The sequence below is a fragment of the Eutrigla gurnardus genome (genome assembly GCF_963514095.1).
Source record: "Eutrigla gurnardus genome assembly, chromosome: 16".
Lineage (NCBI taxonomy): Eukaryota > Metazoa > Chordata > Actinopteri > Perciformes > Triglidae > Eutrigla > Eutrigla gurnardus.
The window spans coordinates 19,991,829-20,014,686 of record NC_139927.1 but is presented as its reverse complement, the minus strand read 5'-3'; the positions used below and the strand labels follow the sequence as shown (position 1 = coordinate 20,014,686).

Genomic DNA, 22,858 nt, shown 5'->3' with positions numbered 1-22,858 from the left:
CAATTTATATAACGCTTTTCTGAACCCAAAGAGGCGTTACAAGTCCCATTCATTCACACACAGTCATACCGGTGGTGGTAAACTACGATAGCAGCCACAGCTGCCCTGGGGCAGATTCAGTAGAGATGTGTCCTCTTAGTCTCCTTTTGGTGGCGGATAGTCTAATTAATGTGCACAAGCCAGAAGCTGCAACATGATAATGTGAAAGAAATAATTGATGTTCTTATTTGAGGATCCTAATTTCCCATGTTTTGTGTCTAGTATGGATAACAATGTTTTTAATTGGTTCAGTATAAAAGGAGAGCGCTACAGTAAATATCCCTTGAAAGTGCCTGTTTTGGAGGACATTTGTAGAACTTTTTGTAGAACTTTAATGCTCTGTTAGTAGCCTGAAGCATTACATGAATGTGAACTTGTAATATGTGTATCAATAGATTCGCCCCTTGCCTTCTCAGGTATTTTCAAAAATAATGTGCTGTCATGAAACTAACCCAGGTACAATCTGGGTGTTTACTGGGATTACATAAGACTTGGAGTTGGCTTGGAGTGTTTTTTCAACTGCAACAGAACCTTCTATCAGAACTCAACCCTACAGGCTCCTGACATGTTTTACTCCAGGTCACTTTACTTCAAATAAATCTTTTGCAGGACTCCTCTGACCAGCACCAATGACTTCACCTCCACCAAAAGCAGAATCATCCAGCTGTGCCTGGAGCTCACCTCCACCGTCCAGAAGGTCAGTGAGACCCAAACATCCCCCCGGTAGTGTTTGCACTAAAGTATTTACATCAACATCATCTCCACCGACAAAAAGTCTCAGATGTTTTCTGTGTGAAGAGAGAAAGAAGGTCATGACTTCTCATGTTGTGACATCTGGGACTGTTTATCTTCAAGACTTTGATGATGAACCAGATGCATTCTGTTTACAAGTCCTTTTGATGATCATTCTCTTTCAGATAACACTTTTACATTTTAATTTCTTAATTTTTTGATTATCATTTATCATTTTTAAGCATTTAAAAGGGGCACTTACTGTTTTTTCCAATCCTGTGATTGACATAAAATTATTAAATCACTTTGTGTCTTAATGTAGGAGATTAACATCTTCTTGCAGCTTTAGCGAATAGAAGAATAAAAAACTGTCACAACTTGATGGTAAACACAAGAGCTTTTATGAGACGTTTCTTAGCATGTCATTTAGTGGAGAGGTGATTATTTAGCTTGTTTTAAAATAACGTTTAACTTAACCAAGAAAACATTGAATTAAGGCAGATGATTAAAACAGAGATCCCTAACAAAAAAACGCAAATGAAATCCGGAAAATAGGTTTTAAGGATTCCCAGCAGAAGTTGGATATTTTTTGCAGCATGTCACCCCCCCACACGTGACTGCAGAGTTTGGTGCGGTGTTGAGGCGTCGCCCCGCCGCGCTGTCATGCAATCATCCTGTCAGCCCGTTTGCAGGGAGCTGTTATTTCACCCACCGCAGGAGTAATCCTTTGTTCGCAGCTCCCCTCCCTCTGGTTTCGCTCTCTTGTAGGCTGTCATTTCTCAAATATTTGTTTTCCCGCTGGTTACTTTCTTTTCTTCTTCTCGGTTTACTCACACTCACAGTTCTTCATACAGAAGGACTTCTGGAAAGGGAAGCTGTCATGTGACTGGCTTGAAAATCATTTTTATGTGAAGCGAAATATTATTTTAATACAGTCTTCTGGTGTATGATGATCATTGAATGAGATGCAGTACATGTCTGCACTACAAGCAGGGCTTTCCACAAGGATATGCAGTTAGGGCTGCTTGTTAATCATAATCGTGATTATTTTACTCAATACCGAGATAGCGAGTTTTCACCGGACTCATTGACTCTGGATCTTTAGAAATTCATTGTCTGTTTAAGTGTGCAGTTGTGCAGTTTGCAATGCGTCTAAGAGATGGCTCCGGTGTAAAAGGCACACTTCAAATACATAAATGTGGCTTGTATGGAAAATAATACGCTTATAGTGGACCTGGAGTGGTGATTTCTGGTGTTTTCCAGAGAAGCCCATCTAATCAGGACGTGCCCTGTCAGAGCAATCAATGCAATTCTTCATGGGGTTCCCACGGGTCAAGGATTTCTGGAATATCAGGGAATTTTCAAAAGTATTTTCCAGACAGGAGTTTAGTTTGTAGCATGTTTAAATTCAGTTGCCATTTATCAAAGTAATATTTCCAATGCTATATTTTTCTTTACTGGTTTATTTCATGAGTTTCCGCTATTTTGTAAGTGGTCGTTATGGTTACTTGGTTTTTCAGCACCAATTTACCACTCGTAAACGACAAATAACACAATAATTGCACTGTTCAAGCAGTGAAATCTAAGTTTTGTACTCAAAGCTCACAAATTATCGGGTTTAAAATGCTGTGGCTGTTTTTTGCTCAACACAAAGGCGGCCTGTTTTTACTGTTCATTATAGGTCATGGACATTCAGCTTTTTAGTCAGGGAATTTGACATTTGACTTAGGAACTCTGTTGATTGTTTTTTCATGGATCTATTTTAGTAATATTTGTCAAACACTGAAGAAGAGTCTCTGCTCTCTAGTCTCAGCTGAGCTCAAGCACACATTCATATAGAGCATGTGGTGATACAGACTGATAAGCACAAACCTCTGTCATCATGCTCGTTTTGATTTCAAGCCGAGGTTGTCGTAAAATGTACGTGCTTACATACATACTTGTTCATCAAAACGATTTTATTACAATGGAAAATTGGCTGTCCTATCCCTCTTCAAAATAAAAGCACTAAACCAGAGGCAGTATTTTGAAATAAATTAATTCATTTTACTGTTAAGAGGAACTGAAAATAGCGGCTTAAAGTAGTTTCATGTGCAGAATTGCTCACTTGACTTGATGTAAATGCAGATGTTTTAACTTTTTTTTATATAAATGAAGTGTGGAGTTTTTTTGCAGTGTGACATCCTGTCAGTCAGTTTGTTTGTCTCTTTAATTGCAGGACTGCACTGTTTATGAGATTGAGGAGAAGATTCTGGAAGTGGTGAGTGCTGCTTTTCCTTATTTCTCTCTTCTTTTTGGTTGTTTGGAGATGCTGATCGCGACCGCACACGCGCACGCACACACACACACACGCACACACGCACGCACGCACGCACGCACAGAGAGTCAGTGAGCACACATTTCCCTTTCCTGTCTTGTACTTAGTGTCCCGTGGTGTTCCCTGTGTGTGTGAGTCTGCTGGTTTGTTTATTCAGCGCTGGACCATCCACTTCCTGTCTTAGATAACACTTCCTGTCGGTCGTCCTGTTGTTCTCAGAATAGTGAATCAGCTGATGTTAAATCACTTTCCCTTCACCTTCTAATGTGACCTTATGACCCTCTGGTGCTCCTCCAATGAGACCTCAAGTTTTAACAATGCAGTGTAGCGTAACACTGCTTCTCATCTAACTCTCAGCAAGAAAACTAAAGTTTAACCGTTCCTTAAAGGTTACCAATAATTGAAGTGCTGCTGTTGATTGAAAAGACAATCCCCTCTACAATATTACACAAAAGACTACAAAATGTCTTCTCAAAGCTGAGCTGTCTTACTTCCTTAAATTACTATATAAAAATGTGCCATACTGTAAAGACAAAGGACTGAATTCTGATGAGGATCAGGAGCAACAAGTCCGTTTAGTAATCCACCCATGCATTTCTTTGTTTTACATGATGGTAAATGATGCACTTGAAGGTATCATTTTTGAGTACACGACTGGTGGAAAAGACTGAGGTTGTTTAATATGGTGTGTGATATTTCTTTCTACGAACAGCATTGGAGGTCTCTTTGACTGTGACATATTTGGAGGTGTCTCAGTTACTCAGTGGAAGTGAAGGCTTTGCTTCAGTTTGTTTGTTCAGGAGACAAAGAGGAAAACACTGCAAAGCCCGATAAAGTAGCAGGAGAGCCAAACTCCCATACAGTGTGGTCCAAAGCTTTAAGACACATGAAGCTTTGGGAGTAAACGTGTAAATAAAAATGTGTTTGGTAATTAGGATATTCTCCACCCCAGAGACGAGCATGTGAATAAACCAGCTCTAAAAATAATCACTTCCAAGGACTAGAATGAATGAACTCTCCTGAGCAGCATGTTTGTCTGGTTTACTTGTGATTTCCTGAGGGTTTGTGTTTTCCTGATCACCTCCCTGCTTCCCATGACCTCAGCCACACTGTTTCAGAGTGTCTCGTCACTGATTTAATGATGATAATGTGAGGCTGTGCTCCGTTGGTGTAGGCCTCAGACTCTGGGAAGAGCATCTTTGTCTGTTGTTAGGACACACTTAAGTAATGCTGCGCTCATCTTCTAGGGTGTCAGGAGTCAATTTTTTTTTCTACACAGAGGTCAGAGGTCAGAGACGGGCTGTTTTTAGACTCATCAGAAAGGATGCTTGTCATTGTAGGACATATAATCTTGCATGAGGCCACCGTGCTGCCAATGACTTCCTTTCTAAATCAATCAAGATTTCTAAATAAAATGCATGAAAAAGTTGTTTGATGGCTGTCTGAGGCTTTTGAACTAGCTTAGTCTACAAATAACTATGAAGAGTTTCAGTACAATCAGAAGCCAAAAAAACAAATGATGCAACGCTGATATATGTTATTATCATTTATATTGACTTAATCAATTACACACACCTCATCATGAGTCCGTTTGAGTTTCATTTATTTTCATTATTGGCAGATACTTTTTTTTAATTTATCGATAAGTCTAAAACCAAAGTGTGAAAAGGATCCATCCGTTTTCAAATTGTTTGATTAGCTTCAGCAAAAATATGAAGTTCACTGCTGATCACGAAAAGTAGCAAACTATCTTAATTTGTCAATTATAAATTTAAGATACTGAAACCATCAAATATTTGGTTAAATAAAAAAGTAACTAAAACAAATTGGTGCTTGAAAAAGTGACCTAAATTAATTAACCAATTGTCTAATAATAGACAATGATCTAATTCATTAATCAACTAATATTTTCAGCTTTCGTTACATTATCTTATTTTGCCATTTATTGTCTTGTGTGTGTTTCAGTCCCGAGCTCTGACCGCCGTCTGCGAGAAGACGGTCCAGGCGACCTCTGACCCCTCCAAGAGTGAGATGTCTTGTCTGGAGGAGGTGCATATCACCAACATCAAGCCTGGGGAGGGACTGGTGAGCCCAGAAAATAACACCAGAAAGCATTAAACAAAAGAATGACGGACATTTACATTCAGGGAGACATCACTGTCAGATCAGTGATAAACACTGTAAAAAGAAAACCCACAATTTAACCCGACTTCCCCAGAGAAACACCAACAGATATTTTAGCGCTGCAGCCTGAACCACAATCAGCACCAGTCCAAAACAGAAACAGATGTAGGTCCAAGAAGGGAAAACCGCAGCAGCAGCGAGGAATAATACAGAAACCACGTTAGTTATTTAAACAGACAACACTGAGTTCTTCAAATGTGTTTAATCTTTCAGGGTATTTACATCAAGTCCACCTACGACGGGCTTCACGTCATCACAGGAACAACAGAGAATGTGAGTGTGCTGCTGGTTCTGTATCACAGCTCTTTAGTTGCTTCAGGTTACCTTCTAACAAGCTTTGATTCTGTCATTCAGTCTCCGGCTGATAAAACGCAGAGGATTCATGCTGGAGATGAAGTTATTCAGGTCAACAAACAGACAGTGGTGAGTCAAAAGTCCACTCTTTAAAGAAAAAAATGCAATTATTTGCTGTTTTGCAGAGTGCCAATCTTGTGTCTGTCGGTAAATATGAAGCTACAGCCAGGGGATGGTGACCTTATCTTAGCATAAGAACTGGAAACGTGTAGCCTGGCTCTGTCTGAAGGCTAAACAAAATCTGCCTTTGTAAGTTTAAAAATGACAAGTTGTGGCTTTATGTGAGGTTAAAGCTCTGCTGCGCTGAAAGTGACTATTTATTGACTGGGAGCAGTGACTTCCTGGAGTCCTGGCCTTTTTTACACTTCAGTTTTTCTGATTTCCCAAAATGTCGAACTATTCCTTTAAATGTATTTCATTATTTTCAGTTTCCACAATGAACATGATCGTATTCTTTTTTTTAACCAGACAGGAAATCCAATGGCTGTTAGAAAACAACTACATTTATTCATAAAGAAATGTATGAATTTATTAAAATTTATTAAAATGGTTTAAAGTTCTAAATTCTCACTAGCGCCCTCTACAGGCTGCATTTTTCTTTCATGCTCAAGGCCTCTGATCTGTGATTGGTCCAGGTGGGCTGGCAGTTGAAGCACCTGGTGGAGAAGCTGAGGGCGGAGTCTGGAGGCGTCATCCTGGTGGTGAAGAAGAGGCCATCAGGAACATCGGGTGGCTTCGCGCCCGCCCCGCTGAAGAACCTGCGCTGGAGGCCGCCGCTTATACAGGTGAGCCCAGGAGCCTTTGAGCAAGATACTGAAATCCAACACGCTGCAGTTTGTTCTTCTTTGAGTCGCTCTCCTCCTGGGCCTGTCTAATTCGAAACAATGCTTAGCATCATACCTGGGCTAACATTAGCATTTAGCAGCAAGTAGCAAATCAGAAGCAGGGGCGGGACTTCTGGCAAGGCAACTGCATACATACAAGGATCTGGGAAGGCAGTTGGGAAGGGTCAGATGTTCTTTCTTTCTTTCTTCTTTCGTTCCATTTTGAACCTCGTAGCCTTCAGATTCTGTTTGTGAGCAACCAGTAAACACAGCAGCCACCCAGTCTGCTGCTCCACTGAGGTGTGTGGGAACAATGGATCACTTCTTCCCCTTTCCTGAAAAAAAGAGGTATAGGAAACGCTCCAAACATCAGGCTGCGTTGATGTCAGACATCTTTGGAAGGTGACTCATTCATTACTCCACAGTGTGACAATTCCCAATTCACCAAACGGCCTTCAGGGGTTTTGTGTTGACAGACGTCCAGGATGTGTGGGTTTAGAGAAGATAGGTGTCTTGAATGCCTGGATCAGTCTCTGACTGATTTCTGCTTCCAAAACAGATCTGAAGTCAGTCTTTACCGCGTTACTCCTATTGTTCAGGTCAAAGGGCATCTTGAATTAATGCTCGGCCCGGTCGTCACCGTCTGATGTAAAGTACATTATTATGATGGTTATGTGTGTGTTCATGGTAATCAGAATAAATCTTTAATCATCAGAAGAAGACGTTTCTTCTTTCAGACGAGGCAGAAAAGCAGCTGAGTGAAGTTCCTGTGTTTATGAAAGTACTGAAGCTTTGGAGACGAGGAAGGAAGCAGAAGGGCTTCGTGTGCTGTTTCTCCTCTCCAAGGAGCTGGAATGTCTTACTGTTGTTTTATGATAAACACCATTAACCTCAGTAGGGACGTGTTTGTCGAGTGGGCCCTTTTAACCCTTCTTAGATCATATCCCCAGTCATATTGTTCACCTACTTAACAGTATATGCCGAAAAAAAACATTTTGTTTTGTATTTTTATATCAAAATCCCAAAACCTTTTGTTCCTTTAAGGCGGGTCCACACCGCACCGACTGCCCGACTCGCGTCGGTAAATGAAGTCGGGCTACTTAATATGGCCGACTCGAATGGCGGATTACACATTTGAATCGGCTGAAATGAACGCCGACGTGGGCCGATTCGAGCGACCACACCAAGGAGACTCATGTCACGGACGCCGACTCTCTCAAAGACGCCGATTTTCGGTCCGGTGTGGACCCGCCATTAAAAAAAAAGAAGAAAAAAAAAAGTATGACGTGTGCTTATGGTAAATGGACCTGCATTAATATGGCGCTTTTCTAGTCTTTTTGAATACTCAAGGCACTTAACACTACATTTAGTCAATTTACCCATTCATACACTGATGGCAGAGGAGCCGCCTGCACATCAGGAGCTAATCTAAATAACATTGACATGCAATGGCACAGCCTTCGGGGCAATTTGGGGTTCAGTATCTTGCCCAAATAATACATCACAATACGAAACATAGAAACTCTTGAAATTACATTTCAGCTCGACTTTAAGGACAATTTTTTCCCATTGAAACCCCTTTAAACCACTTTTTTTCATGCCAGGGCAATTACATCATAAAATCATACATTCACTAGAAAAAACAGTACAGAGCACAATTCTCATGCCGCAGATGTTACTTACTGAAACCTCAACACACAGTGAGGTCAAAGCTGAAGAACTGGAGCCCTTTTACTATTTCCCACTAGATGAGGCATTCTCTCATGTTTGTCCTATGGGACAAATACATGCTTCTTTCTCTCCTGGTGTCCACTAGGGGCATCGCTGCTCTATTATGGAGCACTGCAGTTATCAAAATCAATGTTTTTGCTAATCATTGACATATCCCAAACTGAAAAAAAATGTTACAGTAATAATACATTTTTGTTTTGTTCAAAATCAATGACATAATGTAAACGGTCATTTGAAGGTCATTTGGTAGATATGACCATGTTGTGACTAATGTTGGTTAAAAGATTTAACTCAGTGAAAATGATATTAATATATGTAGTTGCAGTATTTTGACGCAGACAATTTTGTCCTCCAAGGACATCAGAGAAACCTTTTACCTTGTTTTTAAAAGCTCTGTAGACCAAAAACACAACTATTTCTGTTCCCATGATGAAAGTAATATTTACTCTATTTATTCTCTCACTCTTGTTGTGTCCAGACCTCTCAGGCAGCTCCGGGTCTCTACAGATCTCGACAGCCAGAGACCTCCGATGCTCCTGGGAAGAGAGAGAAGACAGCCATATTGGATTTGTATGTCCCTCCTCCCCCTACAGCACCTTACACACCGCAGTGAGTACCCCACTGATTCAGCAGGTCACTTATTACCGTATCATAGTCCTGCTTATAGAGTACAACAATTAAACCAAGGCATTTTAATCCTCCTCCCATGCTGTTCCTCCCTTAAGAGATGGGAACATGAATGTGTCTCCACGTGTGAAAAGGCGGCCCAAGTCTCCCAACTCATGCCTGGACGCAGACGTGCGGCGACGCTTCACTTTTAGCGATGACGTCAACACCCCCGTCGCCCCCCTCCCACCTGAACTCAACCAACCAATCCCTGTGTGCCTTAGACAGAGATCATCTACACGCTGTGAGTGTGCACACACACACACACACACACACACACACACACACACTTCTATACTTATGAGGAGCCTCAACAGAAAATATATTTTTAAAAAGTCTTCAACTGAGAAGTGAGAATGGCTTTTGAATATGATGCATTTGTGTTGATTACATATCAACTGCAATATTACTTACAATATAACCAGTTTTACTGGTTGGTTATGTCTTTAAAACCTGTAAGATACGTTCACACCAAACGCAAAGCAAAATTCAGCCTTGCACCACATGGATTCTGTCCCAAAGATTGGAAAACTCTTGTCTTCTGGGTTTTCTCTCTCTGCAAGAAAATAACCAAATTTACTGTCTGAATAGCACCACAAAATATCTGTGGTTGACCGATAAGATAAATAGGATTAAACTGTTACGGTCCCTGTGGCTGCAGCAGGTGTTTTGTGAGACTTATGTGAGCAGGTAAGAGTTTAAAATAGTTTTTATCTACACACATATGTTAACTTTTGTCGTGTCTGTGTGTTTTGCAGGTAAACCTCGACCTGTCTCCATGCCGGTGGAGTCGTTCTCAGGCGACCCGTCCTCCCGACCCGGGGCTCATGGAAGGAGAGGTGAGCTCCGCCTGCTTAAGCCGAGAGTCCCCCTAATCTGTCCGTTATCAGCAACGTGTCGCCTGTCTGCCTCATTAACAGCCGAGGACAAACCGCGGCAGGACGGCCTGCATGCTTTGAATTTTTACCTGGTCGATCATTAACCCTGAGAGCCGCCGCTGCTTCGACACCGTTCAGCAGCACTTCACCTTGACGAGCCAACTGTGTGGATCTGAATGTGTGTGTTTGGCAGTTTTTCCGAGATAGCAGGCCATTAATGGAAGTCAGAGCAGTTAAACAAAGATACATTAGGAGTCCGACTGTTTTCCAGCGATGCTTGAAAAGAGACTGAACTCAAAGGCTAGCAGCTGTGTCATGAGTCACGTTGGGTCATTCACATGTGACTCAATCTTTAGAACAATCATCCTGAAATGTTCTCAATGTCAACCTGCTTTGAGTAATTTCTCCTTTTTAGTACACGTGTTTAATATTTGTATATAGTCTTGTATTTCCTTTCTTTGGGTTGCTTGATTAGAAGTCATTAGAAGTGTCTCGCCTTACTGGTTGATTCTTCCAAGAGAAACAATATTTGATATTGATATTTTGATGGAGTTTAGAGAACCGCACAGGAGAACCAGCACAGCAATGGAACAATGTACTGCTGTGGACTTATTTTAAAAATCATATAATTTGGATTTCAGTGTGCGTTATATTTAGAATACTTTTATAGAATTGATGAGTAAAAGGAAAAGGACAGAGACATTGTCCCCTCATTGTTTCTGTCTGGTCTCCTCACAGGGCAGGACATCCTGCACAGATACCTGAGCAACGAGGGAATCAGCACCATCACAGAGGAGGAGCCGAGTTTCCCTCTGCCGTACCGAGGACACCCATCAGTCCGCGGCGTCGACCACATCAGAGGCAGCCAGTGCTTCATCAACGCCAACCTGCACAACAGCGCCACCATCCCTTACCAGGAAGCAGCCTCCAAGAAGTCTGCCGCCTCCACCTCCTCCGCTGTCTCCCCCCCTCTGGCTGTAACGAAGCAGTCGACGTCGCTGCTCGGCAGCTGGCTGGCTCGTCTCAGGCTGCTCAGTCACTGACGGAGTTTCAACATGAACGTTATTGGATAAGACATATTCGTCACAGCCTGATTCTCAGGATGTCTGCAGGGAAAAGGTTTGAAGTTTTAATAGTACATACAATAAATACAGCAGACATTATTCAAAGATTTAGAGGAGATCTAAGATCTTCAAGAAGAACATCACAGAGCAACTCGCTTTTCTTCGACCAAGATAGTTTAATTAAAGCTCTATTTTTCATGTCCGTTATTATCAGGAACTTCACACTAGTATTAACTACTTTGTAAGAATAACTTTAAAAATCAGTCTTTTGCTGACTTCCAGTGGTTGTTCAGGTGTACTCCAGGACCCTGTGACGTCACTCTGTGTTACAGATATAAGACCCAACAGTGATGTCGAGTTAGGACATCTTTCATTTTAATAAAGGTTTTTAAAAAATGAAAAACAGGATTCTGAAAAGACATTTCTCAGCCTGCCCTCATTAGTGACAGTTAATTAGAGTTGGAAAATCCAACCATCACGTTTTGAGTGCGACACATCATGACTCAATCAATCAAGACAAACGACGCACGTGTGAAACAAACCTCTTTAAGCCTTAAAAACTCTTAAGAAGAAGCGGATTTCGCTGCTCAAACCTCAACACCTTATTTATCTACAGCTAATGAAAAAAGTATGTAGCCAATTACATATTTCACTGTGTAACCAGTTTGCAATGCATATGAAAAATCTGTTAACAAATACTTTTCAATGTCGCTTTTTGAATTTGTCCAACCTTTCAGTTTGACGTGTTTGGACCTGCTGAGCTTTCATACAGGATGTCGAACTCAAGGAGAAACGAGCGGAATACATTTATCTTGTGCACGGAAACGGAAAATAGTTCAACATTTTTCAAACCCTCTGAAAATACCTCATCATTGGTCTGCAGGAAATTAACCTTTTTTTGGCTTTTTATTTCTCAAGTTCATATGCAAGAATAATATATGTGGAATTAGAATCCGTAAACATAATATTTGAGGTTCAATCAGACATCCACCTGTTGACATGTTCAGATTCAAAGAGCAAATAATCAAACATCACCGTGTTTATATTTTAAAAATGGTAAGGCATTCTAAATATCCAAGCTGCTGCATGGAGTGGTTTCCTCTAAATCTCAGGAGCCTCCCATATCTTTGTCTGTTTGACAGATTGTTTCTATGTTATCACAGTAGAGATGTGCTCTTCAGTTTATGGGAAGGTAAAAAAGAAATAGAATTTCAAGTGCTCAACATTCTTACTCAATATTTTTGAAGCTTCACAGACATCTAGTTACTACAGTAATGATATTTACAAACTTGTTTTTAGGAGAAATCATTCAATGATACTTTAAAAACAAAATGCTTTAACAGTCAAAGGAAGCACGTTTAACGAATGAAATAATAAAGTAAATATTAACCAGCCCAAGTTTACCAACAGGGTTTGTTTGGCCTTTACACAGCTGGCGTATGACAAAGAAATATCACAAAAATGCAAAATACTCGCCTGCTAATATTTTGCATCAAACTATTCATGCCGGCAGCGATGCAAATTTGTAACAGTTGCAGCACTTTTTAAATAAAAATCTTGAATAGAGTCTCGCAGGCAGACGACCATCTACCAGGATCCTGTTGGCCCAGAGCGTCTGACAGTCTGAGGTAAACTGTTTTACAGCCTAAACTACTGTAAGCTATTTTGAATTTCCTTTTAATAAAATGCTCTGAGGGAATTTGAGTTTCCTCTCATGAACTGTTACAGAGTCTACATGGAAAGGGCTTTTATTGTGAAAGGTAAGAATGTGCTGCTTTTGTCCAGGTTGGAAAGAGTAATAAAGTTTGCTGTAATTTTTGGATTGTTGTACAATATAGTGGAGAGTCTGAAGATGTCTGTTCCACACACTGTGATTGGTTGATGCCTTTATTCGCAGTGCGAAAGCTCAGAAAGATCGACCTTGGTGCGTAATATTTGTTTTCCGCGTGAAAATACTTGACAAAAACATGTCAATTAATTGCGGAAAAAAACAAATTCCCCCAGTGTGTAAAGGCCTTCACATACAGCACATGTCGATAAAAGTAGTCTTAAAGTTATTGTAAATAAAACAAACTGAATGATGTTTTCCTTTAACAACTCAAAATATGAATTTCAAATTTGTGTTTGATTGATTTAATAGATTAAAACTGAAGAACTCGTGAACCCTCACAGCAGCTAGTGAAGCTTACAGTTACAGCTGAAGAGAAAATGTTCTAAATTTTTGCTTGTATTTTTGGTTTTAGAGTGACATTTTAATGTTCAATTTCAAAACGTATTGTCCTTTAGAGATTTTACCTTAAATTTCAAATCCCGAACCTACACTTCATATTGAAAACTGCTGCTGCCGTCAATTGACTTGTAGATACTTTGTTGCTGGAAGCTGCTTAAAATTTCAGGTAAAACTAACTGATATTAGTATTTCAGGTGGGGCTTACTGCACTCTAAGACTTCAGCGGTTCCTTTCAATGTTCTCTGAGGAACTTGTATGTGATTGAGCTTTATTTTGCACCATCATGGACAACATTCTGAAGGAGTTCCTCAGGGAACTGTATCGGATCCTCTGATGTTTACAATCCGAGGAGCTCCTTAAGTTTCCTCGAATATCTTTTTGTTTTATAAAGAATGTTTCTGGTTCATGTTAGGTGCCTTTCTACTAACAAAACATTATGCAAGACCTATGAAGGTTTGTACAAAAGATTATTAGAGTGTAATTGAAACTGTAAATATCACAGAGGTGATCTTGCATGTTCTTTGTTGGATAGAAATGTGCTAGTAAGTGGGGGAAGAGTTAAGATTTTTGGTTTCTGAACATAGCATTTATATTTAAAGTAAGACTATGTAACTTTTAAAAGTAAAAATTATAAAATTAACTTTTTAGTAAATTAACTTATAATATATAATATATAATATAATATATAAGCACTAAAACCCTGTGACTTTTATTGTTATTATAATATATTACTGAATCAATCTCACTTGCTTTCGGTCAGGTCACCTAATCATAGCTGAAGAGAATCATGGGAAAATCCAAAACTTGTTTAGCAAAAGTTACATAGTCTCACTTCAAGGTGAAAATGCTTCACTTACTGTTCATTTTTGTTCTGTTTTTGAATGATCCTGTTGGTGTCATTTTGCCAAACTACGTACATTTTATCAATCTGTTTTGTTCTGTTCAGTATTTTGTAAGTATTTTGTAACTGGTTTCATTCTTCACGTGTACATTTGAATTGCCCCAGAGCTCTGGACTAAGATGCCTCTATGATGCTTTGTAACTTGTGAAAAATACAAAAAAAAAATAAAGTGCAATTTATTTTGAAAGATTTTGAAGTACAATTATATTGATACTAGTGTGTGTTTAGAGAAACACGTATGTGTGCTATTAAGCATGGTATTTGAAATTATTTAGAACTTTCGGTCGCACTGACAGAGCAATCTACCTTACCTTACAATGTATGAATGAATGCCGAAGCATGATTTTTTTTTTTTTTTTTTTTACTTTTGAGGACGCTTCTGATATTTATGTGAGTAGAGGAATCACCCTGTGAGGAGAAAGAAGCTTACATTGTTTGATCATTGTTTTATCAAGATGTATGTAGCATCTCTACACCAGCTGAGATTTTCATTTAACGCATGGAAAACATACCTGACAGAATCCTTTGTTTGTGTCCTGGCAGGACTGAGCAGCAGCTGATTGTTGAGAGGGCGAAGCAGTCAGGAAAGTCCGTCACCTTGGTGAAGCTGGTTCACCAGGTTTGTACGAGTTATTTCTCAGCCAACAACTGAAAAGGATCCAGGCAAAGCAAATCTCATGACATGTTCCATATAGTACATTCTACACCTTCTGTCTATCCATTCAGTAACATGAGAAAAAAAAGAAATCCCCCAAACTTTCCTAATGTATCGCAATAACACGATAATTAATATCACAAACGAATATCAAAATAGAAACCATCACAAATCTGATAACATTCCGACAAAATTTGCAGCTATATTTTTGGGTTTCATGTGCTTTTTAAAGTGAAGTGCCACAGATGATGAATCCAAAGCAGCTGATGTGGATCTTTTTAAATGAACGACATTTAACCAGGCCGATGGCACTAACTAGTGGACAATATCAACTAATAACAACTTAAATAAAATCAACATAAGTATTATTATTGAATCGAGAAACTGCTTTACATTTATGAACCTGAATTATTCTCCTGCAGTGAAATTTGACCTCAACAGTAACCTCTTAATCATTGAGATCAATGGTAAAGTTTCCCACATAAAGGGCAATGTTAGAAGACAGCGATAGGCAGTTTGCGTGAGTTCAAACTAACAACCACTTGATTTCACGATAGTGAAACCAAAATGAATAAAAAGTGTCACAGGGAAGGATGGTGGCCGCGGACACGTTCCATTTTCTCGACGACGATGAGGAAGTTTGTGGGCAGAGTCTGAGAATGATGAACATGTTAAACAGGAAGGATTATGTGGGTAAATGCATGTGTGTGTCGGTGTGTGATTTGACTTGAATAAATTCTCATCGGCATTTCCTCCTCTGCTGAGCGGCAGTCTGCTGCAGAGACTCCAAACCGCTGGACGTCCACCCTGCAGCAGGTAAGAGTTCCTTTTTTGACATGAAAGGACTTTGGGGTCAATCGTCCACTACATTGACAAATGACTGTTGATGCTTTGGGCGATGTAAACAGGAAGTATAATGGTGGTCAGTGTTTCATGCTAGTCAGTGTACATTGGAGTACTCATGAACGCACTGCCAACTATCACTGATTTACTTTGATACTGAAGAAAACTTAAAAATGTGCAGATTGTCAGGTAAGCTCTTGGTTGTCAGCAGTGTTTTTCATCTGTGGTTTCTCAGTGGATTTATGGATGTTTATTTGAGGAACATGGGGGAGAAGATGCTGTCTCAGCAAGTTTTAGAGTCCCTTAATCGTCTCTGTTATACAAGACCTGCCATCTTCTCTCTGCTCCTCTAGGTTGGACTGCAGCCATGAGTCGGCGGCGGGTCTCGGTCAAAGATCTGGGCACGGTGGACTGTCAGGGCTGGCTGCTCCGCAGGAAGGAGGTCCGCAGCTTCCTGGGAAGCAAGTGGAAGAGATACTGGTTTGTCCTGAAGAGCAGTTCTCTGTACTGGTACACCAACAAGATGGTGAGTCACAGCAGGACTCCACAATCTGGATGTGGTTACAGCAGCTGGTTAATGGCCACTGTGTCCACATACTTCTGGCATTCATTTAGCATAACCTTAGATATTTACATATATATTATATATGTAAATATGACGGAGCTGGATTCAAGCACAGACACTTTAAAACTTTATAATCTGTTTTTATCACTTTCATGCTGATATTTTTTTTTTGTGATTTGATTGTTGATGTCTGTGCCTAAGATTGTTTAACTGTATTTATTTACCGTATGAATGCATATAACATTTAATAAATAGCTTATAACAACTTTAATACAGTTGTAAGCAGATATAAGGACATTTTAAGTGTGTAAAATATGTATTAACAATCATAACTTCTTCTATAAAGACATTAATTAAACTAGGTTTCTATCTGTTTTTACAGCAACTTCTACTTATTGGAGCCACTTTGTTTATATACTTTTCATTTTGTATACTTCTTATAAATAGGAAACGGAATGGAAGTAAAACGGTTTCTTGTAATTCTCAGGCTGAAAAACAGGTCTCGACCTCGAAGGAATGAAAGTTGCAACACAAGAAAAAAACTCATCTCTGCACTTGAGACCAAACATCAGCGACCTTTTGTGTAGTACGACCGCAGAAAAAGCCCACGTAGATAACACAGGAACTTGAAATGCAATATGTTGGCTCACAGAGGTGTGATTTCTGTTGTCTGCAGGCGGAGAAAGCAGAAGGCTTCATCAACCTGTCCGGCTTCACCATCAAACCGGCCAAACAGTGCAAAAAGAAACAGTACGCCATGTTTGTTTGTTTCTCTTTGTGACAGCATTCAGTGAACAAGAACAGTCTGCTGCTTCCACACTCTGCACATGAACAAAGACTCAACTATACAGTGTCACATTGTCTGCTGGCCACCAGGGGGCGACTCCTCTCTGGTTGTATAGAAGTCTTTGAGAAAATGGTCCTACTTCTCTCTTGATTTATTATCTCAGTAAACATAGTAAACATGAGTTTATGGTCTCAATCTCTAGTTTCAAGTCTTCTTCAATCCAGCATGATGTTCATTTAGTTAATTATGGTCCATTTAGAGTCAAATAGACCAGAAAGCAGGGGATGCTTTAGGGCGGGGCTACCTTGGGTTTGACAGGTTGCTACCACGGCATCATGGTATTATCCTGATTATCATCAAAATATGCTAAAACCTCTTTAAATGGCAACAAATCACTTTATATTGTAAGAATCAAATATTTCTATTTAATCACGGATAGGACATCCTTTTTAGTGAAAAACATACAATCTAAAATAAGGTAATCCTAAATCATAAGGCCACCTCATAAATAAGTCAAAATAAAAACATTGTCTGTTATTCCTTACACAATAATTCCTGTATTGTCTAAAATCAGGCTCTATTCAAATTGTTCAGGTCACTAGCTTGACCATATTCAAGATTATCCCAATAATATTAATACACCACAATCAAGGTATTGTAAGAGGTTTTTATTACAATCTTGGATAAAAGCGTGTTCTAGGCTGCATTACTATGAACAACTTGACAGTTTCTTTCACCGATGACTGGTGATTTCTTCTATTCTTAGACGGATCTTTGTCTCCTTCACATGTCAGTGTGGTTGAACCGTTACAGTGTTTGTTCTCCATATACAGAACTAAACCATATGTGTTGTAAATATGCCTTTTGATATACTATGAAAACATACAGAGTAGTCCTCTCAGACACCTGACTGGACACTTTTAAGTGTAGATTGCTGGTGATTTACCATGATGTTATGTTATTGTGTGTTTCAGTGCCATAACGGCCAGTCATCCTCTAGTTGTGACTATTTTCATCGCTTCAGAGAGCTTCATCGACATGAATAAGTGAGTCTTTGATTTGATCTCATTTCATGACACGCTGGAAGAAAACATTTTCATTATTCAAACTAAATATTTTTTCACCCCGTCTTGCTAAGCATGAATAATTCTAACCAGATTCTCCACCACACAAGTCCAGACTGTATGTACTGTATGTCAACACTATGGATTGCTATGAAATTTAGTTAAAACATAAAACCCTCAGGATGAACGATCTCTTTTCTAGCAGCATAATCAGATCAAAACGTCTCTGAGAAGCAGAAACGTGATCAGAAAAATTTGCAGATAACAATTTGAACATTCTGGGATGTTGACTGAACTACATGGATGTTGACCCCTGACTAAAAGGTCAGGGGTCACTGAAACTATGAGCTGTGACATCACTTTAGACCCCCACTGACGTGTGTTGTCACCATGACAACTAACAACAATCTCTTCTTTCTATGTACTAGTCCGGTGACCACTGAAACCAGTTCAACATCTGACCACTGTACTTCTGTATATGCTAGCGATTAGCTTCTGTGATTTACAGGCTGATTGATAGTTGACGCCGACTCTTCAGTTACTTTCATAGGAGGGGGTGTTGAGAAGGGGATGATGGTGACGAATGCTGCCTCCTTCCCGTCACCTGACTCCAGATCAGCTCATGGCCAAATTAAATTCTAACAGCCTGGTTTCAACCAGTAGTCAATGCATATTAATAACTCAATATGTAGAATTACAATACTTTGCACTAAAATGTCCAAATTAGGATCTGAATCCATGAACGACACTAAATACCAGTATACACTGGTCTGCAGCTGAAAACACAGTAGTCTGGACTGATTCAGCAGTTCCTCTTCTTTCTGTTATCTTTTCACATATGTTTGTCTACTTCTTCTTTTGCTCTGTGGGGTGAAGATGATGAGTCACGGCCGTTATTATTATGTCGAATGTTGCTGCATTAAAGGCAGTGTGTCTGTCTGCAGGTGGATCAGTAAACTGTCAGAAGCCGCTGAGCCGTGTGAACTGATCAACACTGACGGTCAGACAGCAATTATTCATATGCATGATGTACACAGGAATAAAACACAATACACATTTGGAAAAAAAACATTTATATGTGTGGAACATAACTATACAGATGTTGAAATGTAAAGAGTGGTTACTTCTGTCTTTCCTTCTTCTTTTCCTTCCTCTATTCTTTAATTTCTTTGTAGTTCCTCCTGAAATGGAAATGTATTTCGGACTGTCAATTATTAGCCAGACAGTTTGATGTGAAAGGGTGACATCCTGTTCATCCTTATCCCCCCCCCCCCTCCAGCTTCCTATATGTTGTCCCTTCTTTCAACCTCTCTTCCTCCTTCCTCTCTTTGACTTGTCTGTTTGTCCTCAGAGTGCTACAGTGAGGGCAGCGATCAGGACGGTGACGAGTGTGTGTCCACTTCCTGTTTTCAGGAAACAGCAGATTCTGAAAATGTAAGTGCAAAGAGACATTTGTTCAAATCCTCCACATGGTCCGTTTACAAAACTTTCCTGCTTTCCTTCTCACAGGTTCTTCAGCCTTTCTGCAGCTCAGTCCCGCCCGCTTCGCCGACCGCTGAGAACAGAAGAAGAAGCTCCTTGGAGCGTGTACCTTTGAGGAGAAACAGAAGAAGAAACGCCTCAGAGGGCAGTGAGCAGCCGTCCTGGCTGGACCCCCCCGGGTCTGATGGAGCTGGCGGAGGAGCTTCCGTCCCTCTGCTGCACGTCGGCGACGAAAGAGAAGAGGAGGTCTTCCATGGTAAACACCGGGTTGCCATGGCTACTACTGCTTTAAAAGGGAACTCCAGATGTTGATGAGTTCTATTGCATACGTCTTAAAAGTAGTATGATGCCTTTAGCGTCTCCAGAGGAAGTCTGATAAATGTCCCCAAGTGATGTCACTTAAGTCTGAAGACTACAAGTTTGAAAATGCATAAAAATAGATCCACGGAATCAGAGAGAAGTGAGACCGCTGCAGCCGCTGCTCATCATTAACTGATACAAGGCAGCAACCTCCGCTTATGGTCTCAATCTCTAGTTTCAAGTCTTCTTCAATCCAGCATGATGTCCATTTAGTACATTATGGTCCGTTTAGTTCAAAAAGACCAGAAAGCAGGGGATGCGACGGCCATAATGTGGACCTTCAGGCTTCAAAACCATAGATCACAAACAAATGGGTGATGTCACGATGTCTATCACAATATTATCCTGATGATCATAAAAAGACTCTTTACAGCTGAAAAGCAGGCTCAGCCTGTAGTCCTGCTCAATGTGTGTCCTGAGATAACTTATGTTGTGATACGATGACACTATAAATAAAATGTAATTGAATTGATAGAAGCGTAACACACTTGTACCACCTGACTATCTGTGGTTGAGTTGCATTGTGGGTAACGTAGGCACCAGGAAGAAGAACATGTGAGATGGTATCTCTGGCTCTGCTGCATCGATTTTTATCATTTTTCCCCCTCAAAACTGTCATGAGTCGGACAACGTTACTGACCCTTTTCTCTTGTTTCCAGAGAAGCCTCCTGATGAGATGGAGAGCCTCTACAACCACCTGAAGGCAGCCAGCTTGACTCCCATTGGACAGTCCAGTCAGAGGGACTTCAGAGCGTCGTTCGTCAGACGATGTCAGAACGACAAAGTCAACGACCAGCTTCACCTGCTGCGGATCCTCAGCAGCACGCTGAAGGTCTGCGTAGTAATGCTACAGTGTACAAGTACGCTGATACACACCTTGCCTTCAAAATGTTACGCAAGTTTAAAGACAGTACCAGCATCAAAATATACTTTAAGTACCACAAGTAAAATTACGCACTTTGCAGAATAATAAACATTATGTTTTGAGATTATGATTTATGAGGCATTCATGTTGTAGCTGGTTAAAATGGAGCTAACGCTACATACTGCTGGGTAGATAGTGAATCCCCCCCCACAGGGATCAATAAATAATAAGTCGGTGGACTAATCAATCAGAGACGGTGTTGGAAGAAGTACTCAGATCCTTTACTAAAGTAGAAATACCACAGTGTAAAAATACTCCATCACAAGTAAAAGTCCTGAATTCAAAACTAAAAGTATGATCAGCAAAATATACTTAAAGTATCAAAATTATGCAGAAAGCGTTATAGTATGTTAATGTTTGTTTGTTTTTATCACTGATGAATACATGTAAGAGTATTTTAATATTATTTGTTAGCAGATGTTAAAGTTGTATGTTTAGCCAATTTAAGATACTTTGTATACTGCTGGGTAGATGAGTAGTGTAGTAGTACTGCATCTCATATGTGATATGGAAATACTGAAGTAAAGTCCAAGTACCTGAGAATTGTACTGAATAAAGGAAGTACCTGTAGTACTTAGTCATATGTTTGTCCCCTCAGGCCAAAGAGTCGGAGCTGCTGGCGGTGGAGCAGATCTTGACCGACCCGACTCTGGCGGCGCCTGCATACAGGAAGTGGAGGCTCTCCAACGTGGTCCTGCTGCAGGAGATCGCTCAACGCAACCAGGCAGGGGGCGCCGCGGAGCTGAGACCTTGGGACGTGGTCACGCCACCATGAACAGGACTACTCACCTGATCCAGCAGAAGAGTCCACATAACCTTTTAGCATCTCCACACTGCTTACCTGCACATTTGAGTTGGACATTTTAATGAGTGTTTGGGGTGGGCCACTGATGACATCACGGACTAACCCCTACGAGCCTGAAGCAGCATGAGATCCTCCGGCTGAGGTCTGATCGGGTCAAGACTAAAAACTGTTATCGCCCTTATTCTAACGTTTTTACTTGTTTTTATTGATTTCATTCACATACATCAATTGTATTTGTATTTATTATTTATCCATTAATCTCTCTCATTGTATGTCTTTGTAAAACAGTTTAGTGTAATTTGTTTTTGTAAAATGCAAAGAATAAAGTTATTATTGTTTTACAAAATATTTTTCAGGTTTATCTTCCCCACTGTAACAACTCTGTGTTAACTGGGACCAAAAAATATGTTTATAGTTGACTTTGATGTGACCCAGTACATTTACTCGAGAACTGTCTTGAAGTACAATGTTCATGTACTTGTACTTATACCCTTTTATGCTACGTTATACTTCTACTTCTAGGTTTAGATACTTTACAAGATATGTTTACGAAATGTTTGCAAACAAAAAAATTATAAAACATGTTTTCTTATAAATTGAAACAATTGAAAATTCATTGGAAGCTATTTATCATGTAAAATCATTTCATATTTCCTGCTTCACAAATAGTTGCTGCTTATCCTTTTCCATTTTAATATCAACAGTATCAATGCATCATGTTGAGCTTGAGGTTTCACTTTGGATTCTCAGTAATTGTGATGCCATTTCTTGCTACTCTAGACTTTTGATTCTATATTTAATCAGCCATGGTGAAATGGGTATTTTACATTCACAACATAAATAATTTTGATGTAAATTATGCAAGAAGTGAATTAAACTAAGTTATTAATATCACTCTTGATTTAAGGAAGAAAATAAGAGCACTTGGTATGTTGTGTCTTACTTTATTAGCAGTTAAAACTCTCTCTCTCTCCCTCATGTGACCTTTGACCGTCAGTTTTTATTAGGCTCCTGTATATGTAAAATGATTTCATCTGGACCGCTCTCTGAAAACAGCCAAATGGCTCTGCCTCAGGATTCATGTTGCAGTAGTGTTGGCCGGCAGCAGCTGAGCTTCAGTATTTACCCTGAGGCAGCTGCAGCGCTGCTCTGGACAATAGATGCAGATAAAGGTGCCTGAAACTGGAGCAATTATTATTATTACACAAACAGGAAAAGGCCTCCCTGCAGTGTTGGTAAGCTGGAGAGCCTGAAGGTGCTTTGTCCTGTTTTTGTTGTTGTTGTAGTTATATAGTTGCACTCCATAACATATTTAAAATAAGTAAAGACATTTTTTTACGATTTACTTTTGTAATTTGATTTAATTTAAAATGTCAATGCAATTGTATATTAATTGCATATTAGAGTATTTCTACACTGTGGTAATGATATACTTTTACTCATGTAAAAGAT

General features: G+C 39.8%; 3 protein-coding genes across 4 annotated transcripts in view; 2 read left to right on the top strand and 1 right to left on the bottom strand.

Annotated features, from left to right (window-relative positions):
* The window catches only part of cnksr3 (cnksr family member 3), a 42,103-nt gene extending 28,014 nt beyond the window's left edge, over positions 1 to 14,089 (top strand). The window contains exons 4-13 of the mRNA XM_084031066.1: positions 649 to 736; positions 2,990 to 3,031; positions 5,054 to 5,173; positions 5,486 to 5,545; positions 5,627 to 5,695; positions 6,262 to 6,411; positions 8,660 to 8,790; positions 8,907 to 9,091; positions 9,606 to 9,686; positions 10,464 to 14,089. Of these exons, the coding sequence (XP_083887192.1) occupies positions 649 to 736; positions 2,990 to 3,031; positions 5,054 to 5,173; positions 5,486 to 5,545; positions 5,627 to 5,695; positions 6,262 to 6,411; positions 8,660 to 8,790; positions 8,907 to 9,091; positions 9,606 to 9,686; positions 10,464 to 10,768 (1,231 nt within the window). The 3' untranslated portion in view covers positions 10,769 to 14,089. The remainder of the gene's footprint in view (positions 1 to 648; positions 737 to 2,989; positions 3,032 to 5,053; positions 5,174 to 5,485; positions 5,546 to 5,626; positions 5,696 to 6,261; positions 6,412 to 8,659; positions 8,791 to 8,906; positions 9,092 to 9,605; positions 9,687 to 10,463) is intronic.
* Positions 1 to 22,858, bottom strand: part of xrn2 (5'-3' exoribonuclease 2) — a 239,777-nt gene that overhangs the window by 20,109 nt on the left and 196,810 nt on the right. The gene's annotated exons all lie outside the window — the stretch shown is intronic.
* Positions 15,404 to 21,754, top strand: ipcef1 (interaction protein for cytohesin exchange factors 1). Of its 2 annotated transcripts, none has more exons than XM_084031098.1 (9): positions 15,404 to 15,607; positions 15,772 to 15,944; positions 16,660 to 16,733; positions 17,745 to 17,816; positions 18,764 to 18,834; positions 19,186 to 19,268; positions 19,344 to 19,572; positions 20,336 to 20,508; positions 21,200 to 21,754. In XM_084031098.1, exons 1-9 carry the CDS (start codon positions 15,592 to 15,594, stop codon positions 21,374 to 21,376), a joined length of 1,068 nt encoding a protein of 355 aa, XP_083887224.1. In that variant the 5' UTR covers positions 15,404 to 15,591; the 3' UTR covers positions 21,377 to 21,754. The 2 variants fall into 2 exon arrangements, with proteins under 2 accessions (XP_083887224.1, XP_083887225.1); XM_084031099.1 differs by having other exon boundaries at positions 15,405 to 15,607; positions 18,779 to 18,834.